Below are 12,599 nucleotides of genomic sequence, written 5' to 3'. Positions count from 1 at the left end.
GCAGCCATAACCTGCCCAAGACTCGGTGTCATCTTACAAAGCCATTCACTCCTGTTTTTCTTTTCTTCCCTTGTCCCTGGACCATTTTGGACAAGCCCAGACTCCCAAAACTACTTGGTGACAGGGCTGTAAATTTTTTATTTAAAAATTTTGGGGCTTATCCTCATCCACAAGAAAGTTATGCACAGTGTTTTGATCCCAGTTTTCCACTGCTGACACTCTCTTCCCCTGAATTTCTTCCAGCAGGCCTTAAATATTGGTCCCTCTCCTCCCCATCCCTGAGCTCCTTGCCCCAGCCCTATCCCCAGCAGCACTGGGGCTGCCTGGGCAAGATTGAGACCAAGCTACAGCTAGCACCGTGTGTGCACTGCTGCTTACATTTCCCCATGCCCATCTTCATTAGGAGTCCACCAGAACATGAGACCTGTGCTCCTCTAAACCTTTGCTAGCCTTGTCTTGGAGGCGATTGGTCTCTCCCAGCTTATGGACCAACTGGTTCAAAACGGAGGCATCTTCATTCCCTTCACCCTATTTCAACCTACTCCCACACCATCCCAGCATGAAAAGCCTTTAGAAGGGCTCTAGTCATGCTACATGCCTTCTTAGTGTCTTTTTATAGCATAAAAATGTATCTTTCATAGATCATAAAATAAAAATGTTGGGAGAGTTCACAGAAATAAAAGCTGTTTTGCTAAATGGACCAAGTAATTTTGGTTTTTTTTTTCACAGTGCCAGAATATTAAGAGAAAATGCTGGGGACTAGTTTACTCTCAGCTAGAGTTTCACAAAGGTATGGTGTAGGAGAAAGGATATTATCATAGAGTTCAGTAATACTCAGATACAATTTTTTTCATAAAAATTAAACACCCAGTAAATGCCGTTGATGAAGAACTTGGAAAAAGTTGTGAATTGTTTCAATGAATGACCATGAATATGATTCCGGGTACAATGAATAGCTGAAAAAAAAATAAATTGCTGGGGCTAGAAAAAGTGATGCTAGCCAAAAAATTAATGTTCACCAGCATACTGCAGTAAATTAGAACCATTTCATGGAATTTGAAGTTGCATTTTCCTAGTGTGGCAAGTGAGAAGCGTTACCAAGGAAGGCATAATTAAAAAATAAAATCATGCTGATTAAAGAACTTGGATTTTGTTTTTCTGATGTGTTGCTGACTGTAAGTATGCATTAGGAAAAACGTAGTCTGACCACTGTTGGATTGACCAGAACTTAGATTGACAACAAAGTCTCTTTGAACTCGCTACAGAAAAAGGAAGTAAGCATAGTTTAGTGTGCTGTCTTTTGCTGGAGCTCATCAACTGTTACAGGGTAAAGGGCGCTATTTATGATTTGCACATCTTTACCAGTCATTAAGAGCTGGCCAAGAACTGGTTTGTCAGGAGTTGTTTTTTCCCTCCTGCCAATCCTCTTTCAAACCAACCAACTGTCCAGAGCAGCTTTTGGTGCACTCCAAATTCCTCACAGCCCAGTCTGAATTTTGGTTCTTTTCATAAGAAAGCAAGAACTTGCAGCTTTGTATTTATGAAAAGAAAGCTTCTGCTTTTCATATAGAATGATTTGTTATCTCCCTGCTCTGTGTAGAGTAATAGGCTTGGCCTCCAGAGTATGCAGGCATGTAACTGTGTGCATAGTGCCATCAGCCAGAAGAAATGAAATTCTGAACACAACATACCCAATTTAGTTTGTCTGTCTCTTACAAGAGAAGGTAAATTCAGTGATTAGCCAGGGCAGATTTTCTGTATCCTTAAAATAGGGAAGATTTTCTGTGTCTTCTAAATGTTCTTTGCTCATCCAATATATATATTGAACTATACAAAAAAACCAGTTTATTACTAAATGGCAAGGTTTATTTTGAGAATGCAATTAATATGTAATACTTTGGAAGATAAACAGCTATTGTAAATACAGAATAAAAGCACCACAGCTCTTCTGTTCCTGTATTAGTGTTTTACAAGAAAAGACACACAGCACTAAACTGCATAACTTCTATAAAAGGTGCTGTAACTAATTTAGAAAAACAATGCCTCAACGAATTAGCATTTCAGACTGACATATGTCTGCACTCATGATCACAAGAATTCAAGACAGTGATCCAGAGAGTCCCACAAGGTGAAGTTCTCTTGATCCCCTTCAGCTGTGCTTTGAAGTATGTGCAATACCTTTTTTGCCCTGCTGCCTCTGCCTCAGCTCCATAAGGCAGGACACTAATTTTCTGTAATCAGCAGTGTGAGTGTTTGTAAGCCCTGTTAGCTCATTTACAACAGTGGACATTAATACAACAGGAAATGAACCTATTGGTTTCACTTAGATCCCTGGGCAGCTGCCAGTTACCAAGAGATCTCATCTGAGTTTGAAAACAGCAATGCTCTTGATTGCAAAATGACTTTTTACCTGCTGCTGCCACCCTCGTATACTTGCTTCTGATCAATACACCATTCTGATTCACAATCACATCTTCCTCAGGAGGCTTTTAATCACCTAAGTACAATTGCAAGCTCAAAGAAAAGGCTGGCATTTATTCTTATATTGCAAACTAATTCTACATACCCCCTCTCTCAGAATTCACAGAAAAGTTAAGTCTTTTATTGAAAGGCCCTATAAACCAGAGGTAAAGTACAAAATTAGAAAGGTAGATGTAGTAGAAATGACAGACGATGAAACTCACTGTATATCACATCATAAATAACACATGGGAATCAGTTTAAACATGACAGAAGTAAGCTTCCTAGCAGCAAGGAATTTAATGCTAAAATCTGATAAATAATGTGTATCCCATTACTTTTTACAGTTCACAGTTACAGAACAAACTCCTTTTCACTGTAACTGCTCCAAAATGAAATGTATAATACGTATGTACAAATAGAATGAAATAGCCAAAAAGTTGTTCCTCGTCTGACCAAGACTTGACTGTGCAGAGGCACCTATTAATTCTTTTGCAATTAGCTTCATTTTCATTTTCAGCTTTGTCACTAAACCTTTGAATTTGATATGTACTAATATAATTTAAATACATAATGGGTTTTTGCCCATCTGTACAACAAAATTTTTGTATAAGGCTTTAACATGTTTTCTCCCACCTTCCAATTGGGATGAGCTGAGGGGCAGCAAAACCTACCGCTAATGCTTAAGCTTCCTGGAACAGGCTGACTACAAGCATAGCTAGGATAATAATTCCTTCCCTCCTTCAACCACACATAATACAGTCTTTATTCAGCAAAGTCGTTTCACACCATGCCAAAGGTCAGCTTTTGCTGTATTAATAGCTGCTCTGGGAGGATCAGTGTTGTGCTATCCTACATTTTTTCCAGGGCCTGGAGATGCAATTTCCTACAATCTGCAGGCAATTTCCCACCAATTTTCTTGGGGAGCTAATAGGCTGTGACAGGAGATGGAGCTAGCAAGCAGCAGGCGGCTTCAGAAAAGACAAATTGCATCTCTGCCACCTAACTGGGCAATCTAGAAAGACAGAGTTTATAGCTTTGTAGCGTTATTGGGCCCCATGCTAACAGTAAATCGTTCAAGCTGCTATCTGAATTTCATATTCTTTTCCTTCCGAATTGTTATCAGCACATATCACTTTGTTGCACTTTTTCTACAAACAACAGTTAGGCACAGATCATGTGTGATTACTGTTTTAACTGCCCTTTTAACTAAACAGGCCCTGCTAAATGATATCTACATCAGAAACAGAGAAATATACGGTGTCTCTGTCAAACAGCAATATTTTGATTATTTTCATACTTGTTAAGGTACAAAGCAGACACCTATGGAAAGGGACTAATTTGTAAGCTAAATTCAAATGAAACAGACACAGCAAACTATGGGAACATTAAAACTGTGAGCACACCTACCGTGGTAAGAAAGTCCAACTGATATATAATACAAAATGAAAGCAATAAAAACTCCCAAATACAACTGGCATTTTTTCCCTCAATAGCAGATTTTGAAATCTCAGAAGTCAACCTGAACAGTCAAATCAGTTCAAAACCATCCATGCAACCATTTACCTTGCAGATTTAAAATTAGTAATACTAGTAAAGCTCTAAGAATATATTATCATATCCATTTTGACAGAAATGAAACTGATTTAAAGCTGCTTACCTCACCTAAGATTACAAAAAAATTTAATAACTGAAGAAAATGATTCAAAGGCACATAGCACTAGCAACTATTGCAAGTGGTATCTGTCACTGTACTTCCCCTTACTGTTATAACTAACCCAGGGGATAAATACTGTAAACACATTCTATTACAGAACCCTGTATATCTGTATGTTTTCTTCAAAATATAGAAGAACAAATATCTGAAGACATGGAGGTTACTAAAAACAATTAGCAATAGTAATGAAATTATTATAATTAGCAAAATTTGTAAGGTTAATATTTTTTCCCTTCCCCCCTGCCAAAGAATAAATTAGGTAGAGTAAAAACAATCCCATCTAAATTATTGCTGTCCACTGGGAGACAAAATTAGTACTGAGATGTATAAAATTTTACTATAATTCAACCCTAAGGATTTTTTTTAATTACTTAAGTAATGAAAAAATGCAAAATTACAGTGAATGAAGTGTTGAAATATTCTAACATGCATTTTGAAACTTGCACATTTAAACCACTTGTCATTAATATCCCCATTTCATATTTGTGGTTTTTAATAAGTTACAGCTAGATAAAATACTGAAGAACCAGGAAGAATTATAAATAGAATACCAGGTCAATAACTTGTACTCAACAAAGAAGAGTATCTACATAAACAAATTAAAAAAACTAGGAAAACAATTCAAAATCCAGAAGTATTTGCTTTAACAGATTCACTGATAAAAATACAAGAGTATCAGGATTTGAAAATCTTGAATTTGACAAATGAAAATCAATGATTTATCTATACAAGTCTATAAATTTCTTGAAGTACACATTCAAAAATTCAATTATATCATCTATTTGTGAATATTCACTCAACTGCTGTCAGAAATACACATCTCACATAATTAACAATCAGAAAGAGAAAAATTAGTAGCATTACGTATGTATAACTCATTAAAACATCTCTAGAGATCTAATGTATATTCAGGAGGAAACACAAAGGAGCACGGCATTAAACTGATTTCTGTATGAAAAAGGAAACTTATTCCAGTAAGTAAATTTAATGTGGCTATAAAAGCTGAATCACTCCAAAGTTTTGTTGCATGCATGGCATGCTAAACAAATACCAGGCTGACATTAAGGACATTTACATACTTAACAGCAGTGTTTGGCTGATTCATCAGTAATTAGAAAATACTTTGAATTTGCAAAACCATCAGATTGTATATGTATTTGAAATCTAATTTTTAAAAAACCGTGTCCAACTGCAAAAAAAACAATAGCTGACTATTTTTTAAGAATAAAGGGCATCTTCGTTGGTCTGCAAAATTTTGCGCTACAGCAAACCACAAAATAAGAGTCATTAGCTTATAATTGCAGACAGTTTTTAAAGTAAGGGGGTAATCCACTGTGGATCGCTGAATGAAGTGTGAAAAAGACTGTGAAATGAGCAGATGGATTTTATTTTAAACAAATTAGGCTCACTACCAGGAAAGCAACAAGGATTTCTCAGTTTCCAACTGCTATGGGTTAACTCTCATTTATGACCCCTTCATTCTGCTTGTTAACTTCTTTAAACTGCCATTAAAATCAGTGCTCGAAGGAAAAACAGCATTTATTGTTTGCAGTTACAGGCTATCATCTCCATTTTCTATGTTAATGACAGAGTATACAAAAGGGATAATGATAACAGTATGTTTGATTACTTAGTCTCCAGACTATGTGTTATCTTCACCTCAAACTCATTTTTGGCAGAAAACAGATAGAAACAGGGTTTGAGAGATACCTTTGTGCTGTGAACATGGCAAAGGCAATCCTTGCCAAGCTGTACACAATACATATATCTAGTGTTCCTTGCAGCATCTCTTCTATGAATCAACATAACCTTACAAAAATATGGGCAAAATCACATGTGAAATTACAAGACAGGGAAAAAAAAATCTCAAAATTTTACGTTTTACATCAGAAGCCACCACAGAATTTTTCTAGGAAGAGTCAACTATGCCAAACCAGGAATTCCATGAACAATACGAGTATAGAATAATACAGCTATCTTATATCTGAGTGCTTGCTTTAGTAAGGGAAATCATTATAGCAGACACTGCCCAATAGAATTATGCAGCTATCCACTAAAATATTCAATCAGATTTTCCTGTATATTATGCATCACTAACAGGCAACTAAATTCTTACTAATGCATAGTAGAGCATAGAGCCAGAAAGGACATGGACTGTTGTTCAGCTTCTCAGAGTGAACTGTGAGACCCTGATCTAAGAAATGTGGGGAAAAAATCCCCAAACAACCCAAAACCCACAAAAAATTCCGCTCAGATTTGAAAATTATAACTAACTTTTGTCCCCATAACAGAAATTGGTATTCAGTTTTCTGAGCAGAACTTGAGCCTCAAGGAAATAGAAAACCAGCTCTCTCAAGAACTAATGCATCATACTCTTTGCTTTGAGATACAGCATCTGCAACAACATTCTGCCCTCTGAAGACTATTATTCATTCTTCTGATTTCCTTTCGTGTTTTCTTGTATTCAATTTATACTTTTTAAAGTTATATCAGAAGAGAAAAAAAGAAATAAATCAACATAAAATAGTAAAAAACCGTAAGCCAAACAAAAAAACCCAAACCCACCCATGTGCTTAAAATGTGTTCAAAACACACTTTTTTGTTGATTTAGAAAATGTTTTAGTGGGTGTTTGAGCTCTCCTATATAGCTGAGCAGAAATTCTAGTAAATTTCTCAGAAATGCCAGTAAGATAGACTCATAGGGCAGATTTTTCAAGCACCCAGTTCTTACATGTCTGGTTTCCCTAGCGAAATCTACCATGCTGCACTAAGCACTTAAGCTGCAATGGGACATTTGGGAGCATGTTGCTGAGAATGTGATTATCAATTGCTTGGAAGATCTCGAGCTACAGAAATAAAAGGTAATGGTAAATGTTGAGAACTAGCTGTGAGTTAACTTCCTTTCCTCTTAGGATGAGTTTATTAGATTTGATATTTTTGGATATCAAAGAAATGTCCACTTCCGGTGGGCATTCCAGTCCACACAACTCAAGTGTCCTTGAATAACTATGCAGGAACATTTGAAAAACTTTACAGAGAAACAGAAGTCAGTGAAACTGCACACCAAAATCTCATTCTAGGTGAATTGTGTAGATTGCATGTTAAATTGCACCTAAAATGTATGTGTTTCTATGTTCTCATTTTCCCTTGTCCTGCAGTGTGCCTTGGCAGCCAAAGGCATCCTGGCTTGTGGCAGCAATAACGTGGACAGCAGGACTAGGGCCTGGATTTTCCCTGTCCTTGTCACTGGAAAGGCTGCACTTCAGATCCTGTGTTCAGTTTCAGGCCACTCACAACAGGGACGCTGAGATGTTCAGAGAAGGGCAAAGGAGCTGGTGAAGGAGCACAATTCTTTTAAGGAGTGACTGAGGGAGCTGGGATTGTTTAGCCTGGAGAAAAGGCTCAGGGGATACTTCATCACTCTACAACTCCCTGAAATGAGGTTGTAGCAAGTTGGGTGTCACTTGGCCTCACTCTCCTCTCAGCCACAGGACAAGAGGACACAGCTTCAAGCTGAGCCAGGGGAGGTTCTAGTTGGATGTCAGAAGAATTTTCTCATGGATAAAGTTGTCAAGCATTGGAGCAGGCTGCCCAGGGAGGTGGTAGTCACCCATCCCGCAGGTCTTCAAGAAGTGACTGGATGCAGCACATAATGCTATGGTTTAGTTTACATGTGATGTTCAGTCAAAGGTTGGACTAGATAATCTTGGAGGGCTTTTCTAAGCAAAGTGATTCTGTCCATGAATTTCCTGCAATGAACTCTCTTGCATTCTGGTGTTTGTCACATTCAACTCTGAGTTGCTTCACCTTCCCCATTACATAATAAAGTATGTCTGTCTGGCAGGACAGAATGAATTGACTGAAATCTTAGATAGACTTACATTCTCAAATTTCTTCTGTGTACTTGTGGTAGGAGAAAAAAACAGAACTCTTCAAGGAGACAGCAGAGTTGGAGGAAGTCCAGATTATCCAGTGAAGTGATTTAAGGGGTAAACACTTTATCAGTAGTGCGAAATCAGAAGTCAGTACTCCTCCTTAGCCCAAAAACTTCAAAATCCACCTTTCTTAATTAACAGAATGGTGGCATTTCCCCATCTACTCAAAATTGCACCAATATAATAGAAAATATGAAAGACTAAACTAACTAGACTACATAATCCCACGGACTCCTAAATAGGCCAGTCATTCCACAAAATTACAAACAAAAAAAAAAACCTATCAAGAATTAAACACCAAAACCAAAAATCAGTTTGTCAATCTGAGTTAAAGTTACTTGAGTAACTTAGAAGTTTCTGAAATTCTACTTGTAGAATGCAAATGCAAAAAAGTGACCCAAAAATTGTGGTCAATCATTCAGACACAGAACTATGTACGAGATGGCAGATTCCACATTGATATTTATATAGAAAAATAACACTTGTTATAACAGCCTATGAAAATCATGCTCATTTAGTGCTCCCACTTTCCTTTAAAGGACCAAAATCTTTGAAATGCCAAATGAGTTAGAAAGAACTAATGTAGATGAAAATTCTCTCTCAGGTATCAGTGGCTTGTGGACTAATATGAGGAACTACTGTTGCTTGGAATTATAATCAAAAAGAAAGTCTGACACACTGACAAACACATTATGTGGAATGATATCATACTTTCTGCACAATTGATTTATGAAGGGTTATGCCAAGTGCACATATACAAAATATACATATTAAAGCCAGCAAAGGATTTTGTTCAGTTGAATTGGTATTACCATAAATCCCCTCTTCATCAGTTATTGTTTGCACTGACATCCAAAGTGTCTTTTGTAAGGACTCCCTGCTTCTATCCAGCCCTAGCATTTGCCAGAGTGGCATTCAGACATCTCTGAATACCGAAAGCCACCCGGCACACAAAGACTGTCCCAATAAGGGGCTAACCAAAGGAATCTTTTAGGACTGTAATTAAATTGACCCCCCCCCCCCCAAAAAAAAGTTAATTACCTACACAATAGTTACTGGTGCACTTTTTCTTCCTATATGGTTTTTCCAGTGCCTTTTCTGTTACTGCTGATCTTGGTTGATCTGTTTCCTCATTCAATATGCAATTATTTCCACCCACTACTTTACACAAGGCTACAAGAACTTACAGAAGTTTTAAGCTTCACAAATTTTACATCTTTTAGGTAATTGCATAAACAGACATGCTAGGAGTTCAGCAAATCTATCTTTTCATTAAACATTACATCTGCAAGTAGAATATGCTTTACTGTCTGACAAATGAAAAAACTCACAATGTTTTATAAACATTAAGTGAAATCTGAAACAAGAAATGGAGAGAACTATTCATCCACAAAGTACGGATGATGAATCCAGAAGCTTTCAGATGCATCCACTGATTTTTAGACCCAAGGCTTAAAGTAGATATGATGGGGGGAAAAAAAAATTAATTTCTTAATTACAATCAAGAAATATATGGTACAAATTTGATTAAAGTAATTCACATGCATAAATTTCTGATTCCATAACTGCTCTGACATACTGTATGTTCTAGAAGTCAAGAAAACAAGGTATTTTATGACTTTCCTGACACTATGCTTTTGAACCTCCTTATTGACAAGAATGTGACGTTACTAGCAAGCACTATGTCACAACGTATAGCAGACCAATTACACTCATATTTTGGGATTTTTTTAAGTTTATATGGATGTAAGAATGTATGGATGTAAGAATACTTGCATTCTTGGTTCCTCTGATATTAACTTCAGAGAACAGCAAAAGGATATCTATAAACTAAAAGACAAGGTGATAGCAGTTTGGCAAAAATCCAAAAGGTCCTAACTAAAGCAGCTTTGCCAGTGCTGCTAAAGTCAATCATAACCGCCAGAGCCAGATGTTCAGAGAAATTTCAATATGAAAAGTGTAAAAATCAAGTAATTTCATAAATACTCTTGTTTTAAAACTTTCCCTTCTAAAAATGGCATAGCACTTCCCAGCACATCAATGTAGCAAATATAGTTAATTCTTTGAAAAGTCTGATGAATCTGCTTTTTGCCTCACTATGTCTGAAAGCAACATGACCAGCATCTAAACTGGTCTGTCATTTTCATACAGATACAAATTAACAATTAGAGCAATCAACAAATATATATATGGATACATACTGATAGAATGCTAATATTATGTCTAGGAGACCAGATTATCCTGAATGGGTAACATTTTACATTCCGAATGCAATGTTAATACATTAAGGCTATTACAGTTCTAGATGCTATAAAATGGTTTCAGTAGAATGGTCATGTAAATTGAAAAGAAAACCTGTGTCTCTTCAGACTAGAAACTTAGATAAAATTTGCCCCCAGATGAAAAATTCCTTATCCAATCAATGCATCTGTCAGTCAAGCTTGTTTCTTTCTAGCTATGTGTCCTTGAAAGAGCAGGGACATAGGCCATTGTCAAATGCTAGCAAAATGAGAAAGCAGCTCTTCTTCTGTCTGCCAGTTTGTGTAATCTAAATTAGTTGTTCAAAGATACCCTTCGGTTCATTTGTACTCTCCGTTAGCAACAGAAATTCTAACCGAATTACAGAATGTATGTATGTATGTATGTAAACGTATGGCTCTCACCAGTGCAACAGCAAAGTCTGCTGTCTAGCACACAGTGATAGAACACATTAGACTGAAAAAATAATAGTTAAATAAAATGAACACATTCTCTCCTCATCCATTGCTCTTGAGTACACCAAGAAAAGAAGATGCATAGCTTTGGTAACTGGCTGCTTATCATGGCTCTTCACAGATGTCACACAGTGATGTGACAATGGAAAGAACTCAACGATTGCTCAGCATGAATACATAGAGCCTACAGGCCTGCATAACATGGGACACTCAGGAAAATTAATTCTAATTAATTTGTAGAGTGGATTAGTTAAAAATCAAAATATTCCTTTGTCAATATTTTCACAAGAAATTAAGAAGCAAGTTTAACTTAGTTTAGGTTAATTCACTTCACTTGCAACCCTGCAAGAATTTAACATCTTTAAGCAATCCCCTGTAAAACTCACACTTTTGGTAATTTAGTTAAATTTACCTGAGTATCTGAGTATAGACAAGACTTTAAAAAGGAAATGGTGATTAACTACCATTTCTCTGTAAAACATGAAGGATGCAACGTATCTAGCTTATCTAATCACAGACATCCTTATATAACAAATAAAAGCTCTGATGTACTTAGTAGAAATGCAGTCTCACATGAATTCTTTTCAGCTGGGGGAAAAAGGACAGGGAAGTCACCTCCTCTTCTAAAGAAATGACCAAATGAGTTATGATCAGGCACATATTACTGTATCTGCCAAAGAACATATACATGGGTAAATAAACTTAAACTGCACAGCTTGATGTAATGTTCAATTTTTATATTTACACTATAATTAGTACAAAACTGCCTTTAAGTTTTCTGTAGAACAAGACAATATCTACTGGATTTGATACCCTAGTAAGTCAAATCAACTACTTTGAAGTATGATAAAGGAATCTAAGAAGTTATAAAGAATAAGACACCATTTTCAAACTATACATAGTGTTTGCTTTTGCTTCTAAAAAGGTACTTATATCCCCAAGAGGTTTTTAATTTTAAATAAGCAGGGTGAGCAGGGAGGGGACAAGGGGGAAGACTAGTTCTTGGTACTAAAGCCTTTACTGTAGTAAACTAAACATATTTACAATTTATACAAATGTTTGACTTCAACAAAAATACAAAAACATATCACAAGATGCAAAATCAGGAAACAAGTTCATCTGAGACACTGCTGCTCTACACAGGACAGAATGCAACTTGAACTGCAAGGAACAGAAAGGTATTTATCCCCCATATTCAGGCAATGAGAAAAATTTGCATGAGGTCGCAAAAATGAAAAAAAATACAAGGCTCCAACATTGTTCAGTAGACTTGGCTTTTAAAAATTATGTCAAAAACCTAGGCTACATTAGTCCGTCTTGCCTCTGTGTTCCGTCTGGTCCACGTCGCCAGGACTTAGTTGCTGGATGTTGCCTTCTATTTTGAAAAATCAGAGTAGATTCATGGCAAGGTCTGGAACCTCAACACATTTGTTCCTTTCAAAAATTCAAACGCTTTCTACTTCTACAAACAATTTTGGCCCAGTTCAACCTCTAAAAGAATATCCCCATCATATTTTTCAGTAGATAACTTCATAGACTGTAGCCTTTTTGTCTCCAGAGCCAGTGACTATGTACTTATCATCCACAGAAATGTCACAGCTAAGCACTGATGAAGACTCTTTGGACTAGAAGAAAAAATAGAAATATATTGCATCATTAAAAAGAAGTCTGTTTATCCTCATTTCATCATGTCATTTTAGGTAGATCACATATGTGAAGATACTTAAATCCACTCGGAACTCTGCATGTTTTATTATTTTTCATTAAAAGCAA

The 12,599-nt window shown here is 36.4% G+C and overlaps 1 protein-coding gene across 5 annotated transcripts in view; it reads right to left on the bottom strand.

The window, feature by feature from the left end:
* Nucleotides 1–1,844: 1,844 nt before the first annotated feature.
* Nucleotides 1,845–12,599, bottom strand: part of LOC106860820 (transducin-like enhancer protein 1) — an 83,525-nt gene continuing 72,770 nt past the window's right edge. For all 5 annotated transcript variants that reach the window (XM_088157400.1, XM_088157396.1, XM_088157397.1 and 2 more), the window contains one exon: nt 1,845–12,451. In XM_088157400.1, coding sequence (XP_088013526.1) covers nt 12,344–12,451 — 108 coding nt within the window. In that variant the 3' untranslated portion in view covers nt 1,845–12,343. The remainder of the gene's footprint in view (nt 12,452–12,599) is intronic.

This window comes from Sturnus vulgaris, chromosome Z (genome assembly GCF_052056855.1).
Source record: "Sturnus vulgaris isolate bStuVul1 chromosome Z, bStuVul1.hap1, whole genome shotgun sequence".
Classification (NCBI taxonomy): Eukaryota; Metazoa; Chordata; class Aves; order Passeriformes; family Sturnidae; genus Sturnus; species Sturnus vulgaris.
This window is presented reverse-complemented; position numbering and strand designations above follow the sequence as displayed.